General features: G+C 35.2%; 1 protein-coding gene across 9 annotated transcripts in view; it reads left to right on the plus strand.

The window, feature by feature from the left end:
• The window catches only part of EHBP1 (EH domain binding protein 1), a 336619-nt gene that overhangs the window by 135428 nt on the left and 178284 nt on the right, over positions 1–22907 (plus strand). For 8 of the 9 annotated variants that reach the window (XM_045788076.2, XM_045788073.2, XM_045788075.2 and 5 more), the window contains 2 exons: positions 17050–17172; positions 21114–21354. In XM_045788076.2, the coding sequence (XP_045644032.1) occupies positions 17050–17172; positions 21114–21354 (364 nt within the window). Of the gene's footprint in view, positions 1–16295; positions 16401–17049; positions 17173–21113; positions 21355–22907 lie in introns of all 9 variants that reach the window. The other variant, XM_045788080.2, reaches the window with a different exon arrangement.

Here is a 22907-nt window from a genome sequence, read left to right on the forward strand (position 1 = left end):
GTTTATTCACATAAATTATGTGCACATTCTTTTTTTCTGAATTTGTATATATCTTATGTATCCTTATATCTAGAAGATTCCATGCAGGTATTCTTTATAGCTGATTGGTCAATAAATATTTATTGATAATCTGGCTATCATACTTGAGGAATTGATATTATACCTTTATTATTGGAGTGAAAATCAAGCACGATGAACTTCTTTCAGCTAATGAATTGTTCTAAATTTCTGTATTGATATCCCATGACTTTTTTTTTTTTAAAGATTTTATTTATTTATTTGACAGAGATAGTGACAGCCAGTGAGAGAGGGAACACAAGCAGGGGGAGTGGGTGAGGAAGAAGCAGGCTCACAGCAAAGGAGCCTGATGTGGTGCTCGATCCCATAATGCCGAGATCACGCCCTGAGCTGAAGGCAGACACTTAACCGCTGTGCCACCCAGGCGCCCCTGATATCCCATGACTTCTATCATGTATTTACCTCTTGGTGAATGTTTCCAAATTCATACGGCACTTTGGCAGCCATCTCTTGGCTCAGCCTCAACTCTTACTATCGTAATGTTTGGGGGGTGTGGAATTTCCATTGATCACATGACCCATTTAACTCCTTAGCTAAAAACTTCCTTGACTTTCTCAACTCCAGTGATGTTCACTTCCACTCCATTTCTAGATATTTATTTTAAGGAATTGATCAGATTGTATGCAAAGATGGATGTTTTGTCCTGTACAAATTTTATAAGTTAGTATTTTCTAATTTATGATTGACATTTTGATTTATTTAACCCAAGGTTATTTAGGAGAGTGTGTTTTATCAGGGGCTTTATTTATTTATAGTTTATTTCTTTTTTAAATTTATTCAAATAAAGTTCTGAAGACTTTCAAATTTCAATCTCAGATGAGTAGTCTTTTTCTTTGTAGTCTAGATGTATGATTTATTTTTGTAAATTTTCCGTAAGTATGTTTTTACATGTATATTCTATTTATTTGATTCAGCATATATTAGACCAAACTTTAACGTTTTAGTCATTTATATTCTTATTCTTTTTGTATAGTTCATTTGTGAAAGAGAATTTCAATACTAAATTCTTTAGTGCATAAAAACTAATTTTCTAATAGTTTCATTATGGATTATAATTTGATCAGTTTGCCCCCGTTTAATGCCTTTTGCCCAGAAATTTTGCCTGATGTTAATATTTGTAACTCACGCTTTTTTTATATTTGTAGTTTCCTAGTGTATTTATCACTTTCTTTTAACCTGTATTAAGTACTTCTCTTAAAAACAGTGTTTGGTTTACCTGTCTTTATATTCTTTGCCCTTAATAGTTATATTTTTTGATAACTGCATACTTAATTTCACTTATATTACTTTATATTTTATTTGAGAATTTTCTAATTTTTTTCCCATCTACCCCTTAAATTTTACCATTCTCAAATGTTCTTTATTTAAGCATTTTTTAATAGACTAATTTGGAAGTTATACATTCTGTTTTCATTTTCATGTACTATCCTCTAAGATAAATAAGCCAGATGGATAAATAAATGAACCTATATTTCTCTAATAACATTAAAAATAAAACAGGGGTACCTGGCTGGCTAAGTTAGTAGAGTGTGTCACTCTTGATTTCAGGGTTATGAGTTCTAGCCCCATGTTGCGTGTAGAGATTACGTAAAAATAAAGTCTTTGAAAAAAATAATAAATGAATAAAACAGAATGTGTTGACTTACCTCATGTAAGATGAGAAATTCAATATTATTTTCACTTTTAATTGAACCCCTCCCTCTAGCCCTTCCTGGCTATTATTTTTATTTCAATAATATTTTAGATGTTTTTTTCAATAATATATGCAGACATTTGCATTATGTTCATAATTGATGTCAGCAACATTTATACAGTACTTTTTAAAAATGCCATGTCTTACCTATCTTTGAGTTCTTTCTTTTATTTGACTAGCTGAAGTACTTCAGGAAGGATAAGTTAGTAACCTTCCTTTACCACCACCAGTGACTTTTACCTATCTTTCAAAATTTAATTTTATTGACATATACTCTGGGAAGCCTTTCATGCCTACTCCCTCTTAAGCTTGACCATTCCAGCCCTTGTGCTACTATTGTACTGTTTACAAATGCAGGCATTTTCTTATAGCATGAATGTTTATAACTGCAGTGGGATATAATTTGATCTTTTAATTGGAGAATATGGTTTGTTCTTTGTAGATGGCTTTTGGTTAAAACTAAATCTCAATTAGACACTACTACCATAAGTAGGAATTTAAAAAACCCACATATTTTCAGAGCTGTTTTGAGCAATGTTGTACTGTTTTGGTCATAGCAGTGGGGGGAAAAGGTGATAACAATATGTCAGAAGTTTTATGCTGGTTATTGAAAAGAAGGGACAATATTTTTGAACAAATTGTAGATATAATGAAAATATTCATTAATAATTAGATTTTATAGTTAAGCCCTTGTCTTAGTCTGTTTGGGCTGCTACAACAAAATACCACAGATGGGTACCTTATAAACAACAGAAATTTATTTCTCACAGTTCCGGAGGCTGGAAGTCTGTGGTCAAGGTGCCAGCACAGTTGGATGAGGGCCCTCTTCTGGGTCATAGACTTCTCATTGTATTCCTCACACGGTGGAAGGGGGCAAGGGATCTCTTTGGGGCCCCTTTTAGAAGGGCATTAATCTTATTCATGAAGGCTCTGCCCTCATGACCTAATCCTCTCCCAAAGGTCCCACCTCCTAATACCATCACACTGGGCATTAAGATTTCAACATATGAATTTTGGGAGGACACAAACCTTCAGACCATAGTAACCCTTATTGCCTAATCATACACATACACCTTATTTTCTAAAATTCTTGTAGCAGGAATAGCTTTCTTTTAGGTAGCCTAAAATTCTCTGACCCTAATCAAAGAAGTTGTTTTAATGCAACTTATGATGATCCAAGATTTCTTTGGAATTTTACTATTTTGTGTTATTATTTATTTATGTATTTCTTTTCCCCATTTTCTGAAATTCCTTCAAGGTAGAGACTGTGTTCTAATCATTTTTTCATCACTAGCTTCTGGCACATTGTCTGGAACATATTGAGAATTTAAGATGTGTTAACTGAAAGGCCATAAACCAATGAAGGGACTTCCATCTCTTATTTTAGCCCATACTGATCACTCTGGCTTATTATCTTGTTCCATTTATTTGAGCTTTACTCATATCCTACCTAATTCAGGGTAGAGTGGTCCCATTTTATAGAAGGCATGTGATCTGGAGGAGACATAATTCAAACCTTAAATAATTCAAGACTAGTTTTCCAAAAGTAATGAATGCAGAATGTGTGTTGAGGGAGCAGGGTAGGTGGGGACAGTGGGGATTAGATGCATGCTCTAAGTCAATCCACAGTCATTGTAGCATATTTTTGCTTTGATGTTACTTTTTTTTCCTCTATTATATTTGCAGAGTACAGTCACTTAAATTAATAGCACCAACTGCATGTTATGGCATTTGTTTGGCTTCCTTAGTTGCATTTTTTAGCACATGTAAATTCCATTCCAAACTTATTATCTTTCAGGAATTTTTTTTTAGCACCAGCACTACCACTCTAAAAATATTTTGGTAAAGTAGTTTGAAGATAGTTAAAAATATATTAAAATTTAACAACAGTAATGTTAAAGCAATAGGTTAAGACTAAACAAAATGAGGGGCTCCTTGGTGGCTCAGTCGTTAAGCGTCTGCCTTCGGCTCAGGGCGTGATCCCAGAGTCCTGGGATCAAGCCCCGCATTGGGCTCCTCCGCTGGGAGCCTGCTTCTTCCTCTCCCACTCCCCTGCTTGTGTTCCCTCTCTCGCTGGCTGTCTCTCTCTCTGTCAAATAAATAAATAAATAATCTTAAAAAAAAAAAAAGACTAAACAAAATGAATGCATTTTATAAACATGGTACAAATAAAGTATGGTGGTATTTTTATTTACCAGTTAAAGTGGCAGTAATTTAAACACAGCTTATATTCACTCTTCCTTGCAGTTTTGAAATTGCTGACAGAATGTTTATGGAGGAAAGAATCGTTATTTTAAATTTTGCCTCTATTAATTATATCTTTATGTTGCAATATAAATGCATAAAATGCAATCACATATCAGTAAAAATTATATGGATATATTATTTCCCCAACTAAGCTGCAAACTTCTTGAGGGAACAGACTGTTAAATTATTTTGTGATACTTTAGATTGATACCTAGAGGCTATTCATTTAGTCCATGATTTCTTATGGAATATTGCTGTTAGATCAATAATAATTAACAAATATTATCTTCTGAAATTACAGTCTTTGCTATAAGGTAAACATAAATTCGTGATATCTGTACTTGGATTGATTAAAAATCCCTACCCTGTTGTCTCTGAGACAAAATTCACGGCTAACTGGAAACATATTTTGGAACTGGCTCTTAGACAGAAACCTTTTATTGATACTGTTATGTACAGGTGCATTCTACAGAGGGGCAGCACCAGTAAATGGGCAAGGAAATTTTGAATTACAATTAGAAGAATCACTGAAATGTAGTGGGAATAATAGGCCTTGGAAATGGAGAAACAAAGCCTATTAGTGGGAAAGTTTATTATAGCCAGTGTTAGAAAACATATATGATTTTAAAACAGTCAGTGTGCCTCCATCTGTATATGGCAACCTCAGAATGCATGAACCACTGTATAGCAATATGACCATCTTTGGGATTTCTGTTGAATTTCTGAATACATATCAACAAGAAGGAAAAAAGATTCCTCCATAAATAACAATGTCCTGTTGAATACATCTCAGAAAGTCAGGTTCAGCTGAAGCAGTTTATAGCAGAGCATTATTGGAGAAACTCAGACATTATGAAATACCAGAAAGATACCAGTATACTTAAAGCCGTTGCAAAGATAACCAAGGATTCTGCTTAGGTTCAACCAGACATTCAGGCTTATGTGACCTATTCAGGTCACTAAACTAAGCATTAGATTCACTTAGAAGGATATTAGAAACACAGAAACACAGCAGCATGCCAGCAGAGCATTCTTTTTTCACTGGAGTCCTCACAGCATCCCAGGTGCTATTTTTTGACCTCTATCTCCACATGACAGCTTGCATACAAGGAGAGTAGATCCACATAGTTAAAAGCAGGGATTGCCTTGGTTTCGAATCCATGCTGCCCAAGAGCTGGTATCTTTTGAAATAGCTTAATAGGTATAGCTTCCAGGGTCTCTGTAATGGAAGTGCCTAGTTATGAGTCCACAATCAGAAAAGCCCAAAACTGTGGCCTTCCATCAGGTATATAGTCCATTCAGAGTCTTCCCATCCAGATGCAGTTTATAAATTAAGATTCATTTTTACCATAAGCACTATTGCCTGGTGTTTATTAATCCCTTTCCTATAGTTTGTAAAGTTAATTTGGGAGGAGGAAGAGTGACATATTGACTCACTTCAGAGAATATAATCTTAAACATAGATGGTAGTAGAGGAGATAACAGTTCATATTTGAAGAGCTAAAGTTGATTATGGGAAGCCTTAGCCTAACCTCTGACATTACGTGTCCTACTCACTAGGACTATGAATGGGGAAAAACAGGTCTTCTTCCTTTGAGTAGAAGGTCTCTCACAATGAACTTGGGACTGTGGTCAGAGAATAATACATCCATTAATTTGCTTCCGGTTTTTACCTGGCCATTTACTCTCCAATACCTAGGATACTAATGAACAAAATCATAGGCTTGCTGTGGGCTATATAAAATAATAGAATAAAAATGGCCACTATTTTGGAGTTCTTTGTAAAGGATAAGAATTTCTGGAATATTGCATCTTTTATTTAGGTATTAAGATTGGAAAACGGTGTAAAATCAGAAAGCTAGGAGCATTTATGATCCATTGAGCTAAAAAGTTGATAAGTTATCACAACTACCTCCTTTTTAAAGGAATTTAGGACCCTAGTAAGAGAAACCGAAGACAGTAAGAATATCTCCTCCTAGTGTTTATTTATTTCTTTATTTTTTAAAAGATTTTATTTATTTATTTGATAGAGACAGCCAGCAAGCGAGGGAACACAAGCAAGGGGAGTGGGAGAGGAAGAAGCAGGCTCCCAGCGGAGGAGCCTGACGTGGGGCTCGATCCCAGACCTCCAGGATCACACCCTGAGCTGAGGGCAGATGCTTAACAACTGAGCCACCCAGGCGCCCCTCTCCTACTAGTGTTTAGAACTCAAGTACGTCAACTCAGAGACCAGAAGTGGCAGAAGATAGAGATTACAAATTCATCCTCCTTTCTTTGTCACTCTTAAACCCTAATTAATGTTGCTTTGTACTAATGACAACATTCTCTAGGCCTCCCTGCCTCCGTAGGAAACTCCAGAAGAATTCTGGTGATACTGAGAGCCCATCTGACAGGGCCAGAATGTAAGTGAGAGCTCTCAAGAGAAAGTTAGAAGCTTTCCAATATTTAGGGGAGGTGCCAGAAGACAATGAATATTCTAAGTACTGATATGCATTCTCTGAGGATTTGTCCTAGGATGAGAGGTTGGTTTAACCAATTAACAGAATAAAGGAGAAAAACCATATAATCATCTCAATAGATATATAAAAAGGAGTGTTTGACAAAATTCAGTACCAAGTTTCTCAGCAAGATTTCAATGTAAGAGAATTTCTTCATTTTGATTAAGAATATCTATGAAAAGCTGCAGCTAATATCATATGTAATGGTAAATTATTGAATACTTTTCTCCTAAGACTGGGAATGAGGCAAAGATGTTTTGCTTTCACCACTTATGTTTAACATGATACTGGAGATCCTAGCAAGGTCACAGGATATAAGATTAATATAGAAAAAATCTATTTTTATATATGAACAACAAACATTTGGGAAATGAAATTAACAAAATAATTCCATTTACAATTGAGGCTAAAAATGGTATAGATACTTAGAAATAAATTTAATAAAAGATGTAGAGAAACCTCTACATTGAAAACTGTAATAAAAATACTGAAGGTAATTACAGAAGACCTTAATAAATGGAGAAATGTTCTATATATTCACAGATGAGAAGACTCAATATTATTAAGATTTCAGTCCTTCCCAAGTCAATCTGTAGATCCAACTCAGTGCCAGTCATAATCCTAGCAGGCTTTTTTAAAAAAATATATAGAAATTGAAAAGCTGACTTTAAAATATATTTGGAAATGCAAAGGACCTGAATAACAATACAATTTTGGAAAAGAACAGGATCATAATATTAATACTACTTGACAGCAAGATTTACTATGAAGGTATAATAATCAATATAGTATGGTATTGGCATAGGTCAGTGGAACGAAACAAAGTTCTGAAGTAGACCCCAACTTATTTCGCCAATTAATTTTCAACAAAGGTACAGCATAATTCAGTGAGGAAAGGAAGTCTTTTCAACAGATTATTTTGAAACACTCAGATGTCCACGTGGAAAAGATGAGCCTCAATTCCTACCTTTCAGGATATATAAACATTAATTCAAGGTCGATCATAGACTTCCAATGTAAAAGCTAAAACAATAAAGCTTCTGGGGAGAAAAAAAAAAAATAGGAACAATGTATTTGTGACCTGAGTACAGGCAGAGTGTTCATACATAAGACATAGGTGAGTAAACATGAAAGAAAAGTTTGATAAATTAAACTTCATCAAAATTAAAAACTTAATGCTCATCAAAATAGATAATTGAGAAAATGTATGGGTAAGTCACAGGCTAGAAGAAAATATTCACCAAGTAGATATCTGACATGTCTTGCATTCAGAATAGATTTTTTTAGATGTGTGACATCTCAGTAGTAAAAACACAACCCTATTTAAAAAAACTTATTTTTAAAGATTTTATTTTAAGTAATCTCTACACCAAACATGGGGCTCAAATTTACAACCCCAAGATTAAGAGTTGTATGCTCTACTGACTGAGCCAACCAGGCACCCCAACCCTATTTTTTAAGAAAATGGTCAAGAAATTGAATATGTGGTCCCCAAAGAAAGCTATATCACTGGCCAGTAATCCCATGGAAATGATCTCAGCTTCACTTGCGATAAGGAAAGCAAATTAAAATCACAATGCATTTATAATTCCACACCCAGTAGAATGGTTATAAGACTGACAATACTAAGTATTGGCAAGGATGTGCGCTAACTGGAACTTTCATCCATTGTTGGTAAAGTGGTACGATCACTTGGGGAATTTCTTATAACACTAAACATATACTACCTCTGACCTAGTAATTCCACTCCTTTTTTTAAAATTTTTTAATTTTTTTTAAAAGATTTTATTTATTCATTTGGCAAAGATAGAGACAGCCAGTGAGAGAGGGACCACAAGCAGGGGGAGTGGGAGAGGAAGAAGCAGGCTCCCAGCAGAGGAGCTTGATGTGGGGCTCAATCCCAGAACACCGGGATCACGCCCTGAGCCGAAGGCAGACGCTTAACAACTAACCCACCCAGGTGCCCCAGTAACTCCGCTCCTTGATATTTATCCAAAAGAAGTAAAAACACATGTCCACAAAAAGATTTGTACAAAAATGTTCATAGCATTTTAATTCATAATAGCCCTGAACTGGAAACAGCTCAGGTGTACATCAATAGGGCAGTGGCTACATAGACTGTAGTACAGTTGACCCTTGAACAACATGGGGGTGAGGTGTGTCAACTCCCTGGGTAGTCCAAAATCCATTTGTAACTTTTGACTCCCCATAAACTTAACTACTAATAGCCTTCTGTTAACCAAAAGCCTTATTGATAACATAAACAGTTGATTAACCCTTGTTTTATATGTATTATATACTGTAGTCTTACAATAAAGTAAGCTAGAAAAAAGAGAATGTTATTAAAGTCATAAGGAAAATACATTTATTTATAGGACTGTATTGTATGTATCGAAAAAAATCTAGTATAAGTTCAAACTCATGTTGTTCAAGGGTCAGCTGTATATTCATGAATGGAATGCCTTTCAATAAAAATGAACAGTTGTTATGTTCAACATCATGAATGTATTTCAAAACCATATGCTGAATGCAAGAAGTCCATTTATGTGACGTTCTGGAAGAGGCAAAACCAATCCTGTGTGATGGTGATAGCCTGTGGTGTTGGGGATTGATTGAAAAGAGGCATGAGGAAACTCAAGGGGGTGATGCAAATATTCTGGATCTTGGGTTACGTGGGTGGTATACATTTATCAAAATTCATTGAATTATACAATTTAAGGTTTGTGCCTTTCACATAGTGCATATGAAAAATCCTAGAAGGTAACATAAAAATTACTGTTAAGTATATTAGATTAGTAAGAAAATAAGTGCTTTCCAACTTTCTGATTTATTGATCCGTGTGGTAGCTAGTCTTTAAAAATTGTCTCTCAGTGAATCATGCTTCCTACTATTCATGCCCTTTGATAGTCCTCTCTCTTGCATCTGGGCTAGCCCTGCAAATTACTTTAAACCATAGAATTGGTTGTGGAAGTAACACTTCGTGACCTCTAAAGCTAAGTCATAAAGTGCCTCATATCATCTACCTGGCCCTCTTATAAAGCATGTTCAGGGGAAGGCCAGCTGCCATGTAAAAAAGTCCAGCCACCCTGAGATTGCTATGCTGAGACGAACTCCAAACTAACTATGTGGACAGGACAGTTTGGGAGAGAGATATGCCTGGCCAACCTCCACTTGTTTCTGCCTTCTCAACTGAAATACCAAACATGCAAGTGAAGAAGCCATTTTGGACATCCATCCCAGTTCAAGCTTTCAAATGACTTCAGCCCCAGTCCCGATCTAACTGTAATGAACCACCCCACTAAGTCCAGTCACCCCATAGAAGTGTGAGAGATTGTAATTTGTTGTTTTAAGCCAAATTTTGGGGAGATATGGCTTAAACTATAACACTTCTATAGGTAAATGAAATATAGATACATGTATAGATATATAGATAGACATATAGATAAACACATAGATTAAAAATACTATTTCTGGGGCACCTGGGTGGCACAGCGGTTAAGCGCCTGCCTTCGGCTCAGGGCGTGATCCCGGCGTTTCGGGATCGAGCCCCACGTCAGGCTCCTCCGCTATGAGCCTGCTTCTTCCTCTCCCACTCCCCCTGCTTGTGTTCCCTCTCTCGCTGGCTGTCTCTATCTCTGTCAAATAAATAAATAAAATCTTTAAAAAAAAAAATACTATTTCTGTAATTAAATAAAGTTAGATATTTCTGCCTCTCCAAATGCAATGCCAATATTGTGACTCATTTAGTTCATTCATTCATTCACTTACAACATGTGTTAAGTCCCAACCTTGCTAAAAATTGCTGTGTTTCAGAGATGAAAGATGAACGTGACATAGATATACAGCTATTTGATTCCATTTTTTGTGTAATTGTGTGAGGGGAATGTCTCAGGTCATTAGGGTGAAAATGCCCAGTAGTCAAGTCTAGTACTTACTAAATATCTGAGGATTATCTGCATTTCTGCATTAAGCCAGGAGAGTAGATGAATTCTTCCAGCAAGAGCATTTAGGGAGAAAAAAAAGAATAGGACCTATGATGGAGTTCTAGGGAATGATAATATTTAAGAGGTGGGGGATGGGGGCGCCTGGGTGGCACAGCGGTTAAGCGTCTGCCTTCGGCTCAGGGCGTGATCCCGGCGTTATGGGATCGAGCCCCACATCAGGCTCCTCCTCTATGAGCCTGCCTCTTCCTCTCCCACTCCCCCTGCTTGTGCTCCCTCTCTCGCTGGCTGTCTCTATCTCTGTCAAATAAATAAATAAAATCTTTAAAAAAAAAAAAAAAAGAGGTGGGGGATGAATAGTTATCATTAAATGAGACCAAGACAGAACTATCAAAGAGCTAGGAGAACCAGGCGGTACTATTGTCCTGGAAGGGGCAAAAGGAATTTCAAGGAAGGAAGGGCTAATTACATTTATTCATACAGAGATCAAGTATAAGAGCTGAAAGGTATCTAGTATACTTGCCATCTAGACTATGCAATGGTGACCTCAGTGAGAACAATTTTGGTAAGGGTGATGGATAAAGGTGGACATAAAAACAGTGCAGTGAGTTGAAGAATAAATGGTAGGTGAGAAATTGTGGACTACTATGTTTTAAAGTTGTCTTCTTATGAAGATTAAGAGAGTCTGGCCAAACTAGAAAGGGCTTATGGTTGAGAGACTTTAAAAAAAAAAATTGGGAGCAACTTGGATCATAAGAATAAGCCACTGAGGTTTACTAATTAATTAAGAGTAAGCTCTTGGAGCTCCTGGGGGCCGACTACTCAATGTCTACTTTTCTGCCTGAAGTAGCCGCTTTGTGAAGCAGCCCTATTGTGATACACCATGGGATTAAAAATCATATTTTTAAACGCATTAGTTATATCCATGAATCAAATATTTATGGACCTGAGCCTTTGAGAAAAGTGACATCTTTTGAACCTTGATCTCTACTAGGAAGTTGAAAGGTTACTGTCTTAGACCATCTTAAAATGAGATAGACCTGTACTGAATCTTGTTATGCTTTAGAGGGAACAATGAGGATGCTACAAGATTTGTAGGTATGTTCTAGCTCTAGGCGGCTTATTTTTTCTTCTTCTTTTAACTCAGCTACAGACTTTCTCAAAAGGAAAACATCTCCTACTCTTAATACCACCACCCCAACCACCTTTTTTTGTTCAACGTGATAATCTCTTGTGGTCAATTTCTATCTTCTTTTGCCTTCCTAACAGTAAATGAGAGTCTCAAATTACTTGACCCTTTGGTTCGATTGCCTGCCCCTAATTTAGTTTTCCTTCTTATTCTCAGCAATGTGAAGCAAGTCCAGACTAACACACTGTTGCTATGACTAAGTTTTACACTACAAGTTTATTGCTCAATTTGAGTAGCACTGGGGTAGAAATTTGTTTGTGCTATTACATAACATCCTTAGCATTTTTCAAATGTGTAAATATTTGGTGAAACAAGACTATAGTCAGTAATATGGTATTATATAAATATATTGGGCCAGGAAGGGTGTTGGTCAAGGTAGTATACTACTGAGAAAGCTTCCCACTGAAAACAATTCTGGGAATAAGTTTTTGTCATAAATCTTATAAATTTTAAGCTTTTTCTGATTATATATTATAAAACACATTGGCTGTAGGAAATTTAAAAAAACAAAAGTTTTTTTTTCCATTAATTAATCAATTTATTTTTGTTTTGGAGAAGGAGAGATAGAATCTTTTTTTTTTTAATTTATTTATTTTGACAGAGATAGACAGCGAGCGAGAGAGGGAACACAATCAGGGGGAGTGGGAGAGGAAGAAGCAGGCTCCCAGCGGAGGAGCCCGATGTGGGACTTGATCCCGGAACGCCGGGATCACGCCCTGAGCCGAAGGCAGTTGCCTAACGACTGCGCTACCCAGGCACCCCGAGAGAGAGAATCTTAAGCAGGCTCCATGCCCAGTGCAGAGCCTCGTGTGGGGCTCAGTCTCACAACCCTGAGATCATGACCTTAGCCGAAATCAAGAGTCAGACACTTAACTGACTGAGCCACCCAGGTGCCCTGAAAAGTGCTTTTTTAAAGGGAAAAATACATAACAAAATTATGTATTTTATGCTCCAGCCCAACATCTGTGACTGCCAATTGAATTATTTCCATGGGAAGTTTCGCAGACACCTGTAGCTTGGTATGTTCCAAACCAAACCCCCATCACAGTGGTAGAATACTACCCACATAGTCACCCAAGACAGAAAGCTGACACTTGTTCTAGATTCCTTTCCCTATCCCTCATGTCAAATTTACCACAAAATCATTATTCTTAATTTTTTCTTTAATTAGCCAATATTTATTGATTGCCTCCTTTTGTGGAGTGATGATGCTGACCTACTCATCTTTCTTCCTGTTCTGTTTTTTTCCAAATGCTGCCACCATGTTGCTGCTGCTGGAGTGATGTTTCTAAAATATACATTTTGATTTTTCAATGGATTCCCACAGTTCTCAGAATAAAGTTCACATTCTTTGGTTTGATCACAATAATCTTTAGAATAGGGCATTTGCCATACTCATCTCATTATTTTCTACCTCTGGCATCTTAAACCCCAAACAACTTGCAGTTCTTCAAATGTGTCTTGTTCTCTTTTGTCTCCCTTTTGTCCTGGAGAATGCTCTCCATTTTGTCTTTTATAATAATAATAATAATAATAATAAAAATAATAAAATAATTTCTTGTATTTAAATAAATTTAATAAGTTCAGAAGGCCTTCCTGACTTTAGATTGAGCTGTATGCCTCCCTTACACTTTCACATGGCCTGTAATGCATATCTCAATCATAATATTTATCATTTTTATACTATATAATGCTTCACTTGTCTGTCCCACAAAAATATAAAGCCATGAGAGCAGGTACTACCAAAGATATATAACAAGTATTTGATAAATATTTATTAAATAGGTAAGTGGTTTTTCTTTGGAGGTTGTCTCTTACTATGATTTAAATTAACATTTATTTGCATACCAAATAGAGGAGGTTTTGGTATAGCTAATTAGTATTGCCTTTCACTTTGTTAATATGAATGAAAGTTCTAGAAGCAGAAGTTCTAGGAGGAATGTAAAGATTTATTTAAGTTATGGATAAATAGGAAAACTAGGATAAGAAGGACAACTCATCAGTTACAATGAGAAGAAGAAATTATTTTGGGTTAATGAGGAAATGGTCATCAGTGATACTAAATGTCACTAAAAACAGGATGAGGGGGAGGAAACATTCTAAACATTCAGAAGAATCACAGTGTAAATAATTTAATCATGTGATGGAGTCCTCCTGGTATTATTTAAAGAAATGCCCGGGATGCCTGGATTGCTCATTTGGTTAAGCATCTGCCTGCTACTTGGGTCATGGTCTTGGGGTCCTGGGATCGAGCCCCACACCAGGCTCCATGCTCAGTAAGGCATCTGCTTCTCCCTCTTTCTCTGTCCCTCCCCTCTGCTCATGCTCTCTCTCTCCCCTCTCAAGTGAATAAATAAAATCTTAAAAAGAAAGAAAGAAAGAAAGAAAGAAAGAAAGAAAGAAAGAAAGAAAGAAAGAAAGAAAGAAAGAAAAAGAAAGAAAGAAAGAAAGAAAGAAAGAAAGAAAGACAGGACCAAGTCTAATATTTCTTTGATATTCCCTAATGCTACTCGTTATAGACGATATTTTTTAAAATGATTGATTTCTACCTTCATTGACTATAAAATAATTAAAATGTATTAGCTATATAAAGAAAACAAATCTGAGTATTATTTTCGAGTTTTTAACCTAGAGGCACCTAGGTGGCTCAGTTGGTTGAGCAGCCAACTCTTGGTTTCAGCTGGGGTGGTGATCCCAGGATTGTGAGATCAAGCCCCAGGTAGCCTCCATGCTCAGTGGGGAGTCTGCTTCAGATTCTCTCTTTGTCCCTTTGCCCCCCCCCCCAACTTGCACACACATTCTCTCTAAAATAAGTAAATAAAACTTTTTAAAAAATAAAGTTTTTTAACCTAGTAATTGTGCATCTGGGAATACAGTGCAAATAAATGTTACTAATATACATGATAAAATGTGGATATTAGTAATAATACCTCAGGCTATTTATGGGAATTAATGCTGGTAATGTATGCAAAGCCCTCCCCACTGCTTAATAAATATTAGCTGCTGCTGTTAATATTTTTTTTCATGCTTTCAAAGTTAAAAATCATTTGCAAATTTTTAATAATATGTAACTAGTAATAAGACTGGTAATCACTTACACTGATCCTCCACTCCATTATATTTCCTTAAAAATTACAACGTTATAACTAGTTGTGAGAGGTAAAGGATCTAGTTTCTGGATGAGCTCTATGTTAATGAGGAGTTTACTAGGTTGAGTGGGAGTGGGGTTTAAAACTCTTGGTAGAATAAAATGAAAGAAGACATATTATAAAGCCTGACTCTTCAACTCTTACTGTTCAAAATCACACAAAGAGTTCAGTTGGTATTGTGTTTACTCCTTATGTTCTGTGGTTTACTTGACTATCTCAAGCAATTTTATTGATGCAAAATGTATTTCTGTTCAAGACAAAAGAACTGAATAAGTTTATCAAATGTGTATATATATTTAGCTCAAAGATCTGTAAAATAACACTTGTATTTCTGACCACCTAATACTCTAGTAGTCATTTACTAAATCTGTTTCAATATTCACATTTTTACAGAATGTAAGTTCCAGAAGGGCAATACCATATATGTTTTTTTCATCTTTGTGTCCTAAGGATAATACTTGGCACAGAGTGGTATTTATTCAACAACAAATGAATGGATGAAGGCAACCTTATTATAATTGTGTATTCTGTGATTTAGTTAAAATAAAATTTTGAATGTGTACTTAGATTCACAGTGTTAAAGAACACCATTTTTAAGTTGAATTTACAACTCTTTTCTATTTTTAACCATTTTTTTCCCTTTCCCCCTGAATAATCTGGATCTGTTTGGTTTGTCCTAATACATAAGCTATTCCCAGGTTGTAACTTTGGAAACAGCAAGGATTAGCTAGAATAACCCAGTAGGCTTTTATTATTTTTTCCAAGCTAATTTTCACTTCGTGGATGGTAATTGCACATATTCAGAGTTGTCCAAATATATATGACTCATGTTAAAAATTCTATTTATGCACAAAATGAATTCTATCTTATTTTAATATTTTTCTATCTAACCTTGGCTAGGGTTAAATTATAAGATTTCCTAAAGCCAATCCTCAAGAGTTCCCTTAAAACAACAATTGCCTCAGAAAACAGGAGTAGAAAGTAGTAGCTGTTGCCTGCTTTTCTTATTTTGTGCTGATTTTTAAAATTCTAGAACATGAACAAGTGCTTTTTCTGTTCATGATTCGTGTAGATAAAATCTTAAAACCTTTAGTTTGCATTTATAATATGAAACAAATAGTACATCTTTTCTATAGTATCAGGAAACATTTTTTTTATTGTTTTAACTGCATCTAAAGCACTGTTTTATAAATACAAAATGTGGTTACTGAAAGCCAATGTCAACTTCTTGGGTTATTATATTTGTTTTGTGTTTATTAACATAGTGGTTATATTAATAATATAAATTTAACAAACTGTTTTTTTCTATTTTAAAATGAGTACAACGTAACTTTCGGTTAAATACATCTGCTGTAGTCCATCAAAATAACATCTCTGAATGTATTCTTGTGATTAACCAAACATCCCCTCTCTTTGTCTTTTTGAGTAACAGCATTCTTCTATGGCTCTTTAATTAAATGACCTTACCTTACATTTGTCTCGACTGGCTTCTGTTTACAGAAATTGTAAACCAATTGAATGCTCTGAGCAGCTTAGATGAAGATCAAGATGACTGCATAAAGCAAGCAAATATGCCTTCAGCTAAATCAGCCAGTTCCTCTGAAGGTCTAAGAGCTTTCTTCCTTTCTTTCTGCTTCTGATTGCCTGTATTTACTGTGACCTGCTACCTCTTGACTTTTGTCTGTACTTATTAGCTGTCAGTTTTGTCTTTGTGCTTTTCCTTGAATGTTTTCTTTGGTAATTTGTAGCGTACCAATAGGCAACAACATAACTTACCATCATTAGCAAAGCCTTGTAACAGTGCCCTTGATAGGCAGTGATTTTAAAATATCTTAATAGATCATATAGCATGACCGTATTTCTTCAGTTAGCTTATATATTATAACTATACTGTTTTAAAAATATTTGCTTGCATTAAACCCATTTGAATTATTCATATTTAGAAGTGAAGGATATTTTTCTAAAAATCCGTGACAGTACTTTTTTATTGGATTAAATTAGACTCTGATGAAAGTTTCTCTAGTTCATTATCTGATATAAGTTTCAAGTTAATATGCATATATTTGTTTTGTTTTATTTGAAAATGTTGGTATGCTACAAAGTACTTGAATGGCATTCTGCCATAGGTAAAATGCTATATCTTATTATTTGCAGGTATTATTAGTGTGAATTTTTACAATTTGAAATATTTTTTGAACGATCAAGAATTATACTTAACTACAATCATAGAACTAACACATAGGTTTATTTTCAGAGCTTATCAACAAACTGAACTTTTTGGATGAAGCTGAAAAGGACTTGGCCACTGTGACTTTAAATCCATTTGGGGATCCTGATGTAGCAGAATTAAACCCATTTGGAGATCTTGACTCAGAAGGTAGCAAGTCTTTTTCTGTACTTTTAAAAGTCTTTATAAAGTCAAGTTATCTTGAATTGTAATGTAGGAAGAGATTTTTTTGAAAGATTCAAAATAATTTTTGTTTATGATGATACTGTGTTAAATGCAATTGATTCGCAAATCTGGGTAGCTGCCATTGAATTGTTTTTAAAGAAAAAAAAAACTTTACATAAATATTTACATGGGGCTTATTTTTTTTTTAATTCCAGTAGAATTAATATGCAGTGTTTTATTGGTTTCAGGTATACCAAACAGTGATTCAATAATTCTGTACGTTACTCAGTGCTCATCACAATAAGCGTAATCTGAATCCTCTTCACCTATTTCACCCTTCCTCTCTACCCATCTTCTACATGGGGGTTATTTTTAAATTCTCGATAGAGTTTCGTCAAGTTAGATGGTAAAGCTTTAATGTTAGAGATAACAGTATTTCACCTAGCTGGCATATGGCTTATTAGATTAGCCTGCCAAGTAAGGTCAAGTTGTGAGACATGCCGATTTTGGGGTTGTGGGATGGCTTCTCCCTCTGTCAGGTCCTCTGCCCTCACCCTCTGAGAATCCAGTGAACTCCCGCACCCCCTTCCATGTCTTAGGCTGAGAATTATAGTCAGAGTAAGTTGTGCATGTAAATAGCATGGAGCAAAAAAAAGATTGAAAACCCCTGTAATCCTATATGCAACATACTTATAAGGAATACATCCACGGAATTTTTTTTTTTCCTGAGTCATTTTTCCTATCAAATAGTTTTGAACTCTTAAAGCCTAGATAACAGCTGTTGAAGAAGTTAGGGGCATCTGAGTGGCTCAGTCGTTAAACATCTGCCTTGGGCTCAGGGCGTGATCCCAGCGTTATGGGAATGAGCCCCACGTCGGGCTCCTCTGCTGGGAGCCTGCATCTTCCTCTCCCATTCCCCCTGCTTGTGTTCCCTCTCTCTCTGTCAAATAAATAAATAAAATCTGTTAAAAAAAAAAAAAAGCTGTTGAGGGAGACCTCTGTTTAATTAAACTGTTTTTTCAAAGTAAATGCAAGAATGATTAACCATTGTGTACATCTTTTAGACTGCTCTTAATGAAGTCCTCATGAGCTTTGAAGAAGTTTGTTACTACCTGTCATAGTGAAATGAGGTTTTCAGGATTTGCTCACGTGGAGCAATATCATTTTGTAATCCATTTCTCCTTCTCTTATTTTCTCCCTTCTTACCAGAATTTAATTTCATAAATTTAACTTAATGAGATTTTATTTTGTTTGTGAGCTATATATATATTAAGAATTATTTTAAATGTCAATGGTAATGGTTATAACGAATCTTGGAAGTAATCTACTTCAGCTGCCTCTTTTCATAGATTAGGAAGCTGAGGCCCAGAGGAATTGAACAAGAACTTTAGGTAAATGGAAGTGGAATTGGAGCTAAGATTCCTAATAAGTGTCTTCTTTTGGCCACATGGCTTCTCCTCAATTGTGTATTACATATATTTCAGTATTCTGAGTTTTATAAATATTACCAAAATATTTTGAGACATCAGTATTTGAGCTTTCCATTTCAAAGTCAAATAAAAAGAGTTTTAAAAATATATGTGGGTCTGTTTTCTGAGGTATAGAAAGAAGTAGCAGAATAACATGTAATATGGTATTTCTATTTAGGAGAGGTTAGTCAACCTGATTCAGAATCTTTAACCATGCCTATAGAGCTAAAAAAAAAAAAAAGTGACAACCAATATTTTCTTTAAATATACATGTCTTAGAGTCTTTGGTCTAAGTATTTTCTAATAGAAGAATACTTGTTTTTTTAGAAATAATTTTTGAATTTTTATTGATGAAAAATTCACATCCTCAAGTAACAAAAGCATTTAAGGAAAAAATAATGTGTTGAAGTTGTTTAGATGGTTCTTTTATTCGCTTTTACAGCTTCAATTCTCCTCTTAGATTCATGGCATTCTGTGCGTCAGTGACCCTCTTAGAAAGTTATTAAATGTGTTTGTTAGCTTTTATATAAAATAATCTCATTTTAAACTCTTCTTTGTTGCCATTTCTGTCATCTTCAACTGTGCTCTATAGTTTGAATACTTTTTTGCTTTTGGTTTTGTAACTGATGAATTTGCTTAGATCAATTTTTGCAATCCTTTCCTGAAAGTAAAAATAAAAATCTTATTTCCATTGACTAGTTTTGTTGGTTTCTCAAGCATTTGAAACTTGATATTTGTTAATAAAAATTGAATAGGCAAAAATTTTCCAGCCTCTTTTCCCCTATAGAAAAAAGAAAATGCCTCATTTACATTATTACAAAGATTCTAATGAAGCGTTAAGTTTGAATATTATCTTGGTGTTAAAAAAGTTACACAGTTACTGTGTCTCTTCTCTAGCATAGCCTAGATTTAAATTGAAATTTAAAGTTTAAGATTTATTTAAATTAATTTCAGTATTTATTATGATTTTATGAATTCTCTTTCACACTTTATAATTGTTTCTCCATGGTGTATGGAATTTCAATTCAGAGGTTTTTCTCCAGTATAAAGACAAAATAAGTTTTCTGGGCTATTGTCTAAAGTATAAGTAAAAGGAGCTTGACTTTAAAATATCAAAGTCATAAATATGTCAGTCATGAAATTTTTATAATAATTGGATTAAATTGTTTGAAGTGTCACCTATGAAATAGTTATTTTTCTTGAGAATTTCAGTAACCAGTTTTCTGCCTTCTAGAGTATTTTGATAGAATTGCACGGCATAATTAAAATTAACTTTTAAACTACCCTCTGATTGTTGGCTTTCTGAAACTTTTCTTCAGTCTGGGAAAACATTTACTTTAATCAGAATCCATGACCAAATGTTGGACAGTTTTATTATAAATTCTAGTTTTGTTTTAAAATATTAAGTCACATAAGAAGAAAATGGCTGGTACTAAGCACTTCATAAGTATCATTGGAGGATATGATGCTGCTGTAGTGCTTTTTGTGCTGGGAGTCAGAATTTTATTTTTAAATGTACCTTGGTTTTCAAAATGAAATTTAAAATAATAAAATTTAGAAAAATTTGGTGTAACATGTCTATCAGCTTAACAATATGATTTCAATATAGTGCTTTCTACCTGAGAATTCTGACCTTAGTTCTTTACATTATTAAATAGAGTACTTATTGGATCAAAGTTATATTGAAAAAAAAATCAGCCATCTCATTCAAAGCTCTAAATTTTAAGGTCTTGTAGCATACAGAAACCTACTTTTGGAAGGCTTTGTGAAACAAATTCAGTGATATGTGGGTATGTATTTGATACAGTCCAGAATGAATTTTCAGTTTCCTAAGCGGTCTCTGCTTATGTAACTACCAAAGACAATTTCAAAATTTAATCCACTTTATGTTCTTAAAAAAAATTTATATCAGTATAGACAAATGAAATAATAAATAGAATATTGTACCTCTAAGAAGGTTAAAATTTCAAAAATTGGCATACTGTAATGCTAATAATATTAGAGACTCCAAGGATATTCCAAAGATGCCATTTTAAGGGCACCTGGGTGGCTCAGTTGGTTAAGCATCCGACTCTTGATTTTGGCTCATGTCATGATCTCAGGGTTGTGAGATCAAGCCCCATGTTGGGCTCCATGCTGGGTGCAGAGCCTGCTTAAAATTCTCTCTCTCCTTCTCTCTCTGCCTCTCCCCCTACCCCTCTACAAATTAAATTAAATTAAAAAATAAAAATAGCCTGTTCAAAGCTGCCATCTTGGGGAGCAGCATTCCTGGAGAAGTAGACAAAGATCTTAGGTAGCACATCTTCTGAACGTAGCCCCTCTAAAACATATTATTGTTTTGACTCTTTTAGCCTCCTAGAGTATTAATTCAAGATTATTTATGTAAACACTAAAAATGTAAGAAAATATCAGATAATAATAATTTAATTTAATTCATTTTTTGGTATTGTTTTATAGAACCCATCACCGAAACAGCTTCTCCTAAGAAATCAGAGGAATCTTTTTATAATAATAGCTATAATCCCTTTAAAGAGATACAGACTCCACAGTATTTGAACCCATTCGATGAGCCAGAAACTTTTGTAACTATAAAAGATTCTCCTCCTCAGTCTACAAAAAGAAAAAATGTAAGACCTGTGGACATGAGCAAGTACCTCTATGCTGATAGTTCTAAAACAGAAGAAGAAGAGTTGGATGAGTAAGTACATTTTATTTTGCCATCATCATAAGTCAGTCTCTATGTTTAAAGAGATGCTTCTGTAATATACCTTTACATGGGTAAAAAAAGGTCTGTCCCAGTGTTAATATACAGTTTACAAGTTAGTATCTATCTCATGTCCATCTGAATTTTTATGATCTTGATGCTTATTCTCCACCCTCTTCCATGTGAATGTATGTGCACCCTAAGTGAACAATGGAGAGAAATGTGTTATTGAAATCTCTAGTTAGAATTCCAATTGTGTCTTCTCACAGGAACCACATTATAAGTGACACTTAGGTTTTTTTTAATCAATTACTGTAGGCATTACACTTCAATAATGTTAGGTTCTCTTGTGGGAACCGAATCATCATTTATGATATTGTTTTGATGAGAACACTTGTTCAAATGCCAAACAACAAGACCATCACAATTATAAATTAGGAATTGTCTTCATTCGAGTTATTATTCTTACCCAAATATGAGTAATTCTGATTACAAGCTCATTATAAAAAGTCAGTATGATTAGGGTTGCCATTTTACTCAAATCTAGGGTGAGGATAGGATATGGGTGTGTGCAAATTGTATTCCGGAGTTACGCAGTTCACAGGCTGTGTGGCTGCAGACTGTGGCCCTGAATGTGTTAAACAGCATTAACAACAAAACTTCCACTTCTAGCTATGATGGAGTAATAGACTGGATATAGCTTCTTGTCTTAAAACACTAAAAAACTGAGTGAAATATATGAAACAACGGTTTTCAGATATTGTATGCAAATAGCACAGGACAGTGATTTCTGAGAGAACAGAAACAAAGAAGGTGAGCCCTGGACTTCCCCAAGCTTTATTTATGGGAGAGAATTTCTAACTCTAGTTCAGGGAGAAAGAACCCAAAAGTCCTAGTAATCTCCGTGGGTTGAGGAGACAGTTTGGACTTCGGGGGTACTGAGGAGAATAGAATTGTGGACAGAGTATCAGAGAGGAGAGAGCTACTCAGAAACCGAGTTTCAGGGGTGCCTGGGTGGCACAGCGGTTAAGCGTCTGCCTTCGGCTCAGGGCATGATCCCGGCGTTGTGGGATCGAGCCCCACATCAGGCTCCTCCGCTATGAGCCTGCTTCTTCCTCTCCCACTCCCCCTGCTTGTGTTCCCGCTCTCGCTGGCTGTCTCTCTCTCTGTCAAATAAATAAATAAAATCTTTATAAAAACAAAAAAAAAAACCAAAACAAAACAAAAAAAGAAACCGAGTTTCAGAGATCTGTAGAGGGTTCCCCCTGAGTCTTTAGCTGAGTACTGATGAGAGCATGTACATAGGGAAATTACTAAGGACAAAGAATCTCACAGAAACATCCCTGGAGTTCACCCAGGACCAAGAATAGTTTGTTTCCAAGCAGTTCCTTACACATGGGACGTCAAGTCAAGTCCGCATAAAGGTGTCTCAGTAATGTGGTAAGATTAGCCTTAGACTAAAGGCTGTTCTGGGCTTGCCTATCAAAGCTTAAAAGCAAGGCTCAAAAGAATAAAAATATTTTCAAGTAACTTATCTGCACACCACA

Source organism: Ursus americanus, chromosome 7 (genome assembly GCF_024610735.1).
Source record: "Ursus americanus isolate L20-20 chromosome 7, mUrsAme1.1.p, whole genome shotgun sequence".
Lineage (NCBI taxonomy): Eukaryota > Metazoa > Chordata > Mammalia > Carnivora > Ursidae > Ursus > Ursus americanus.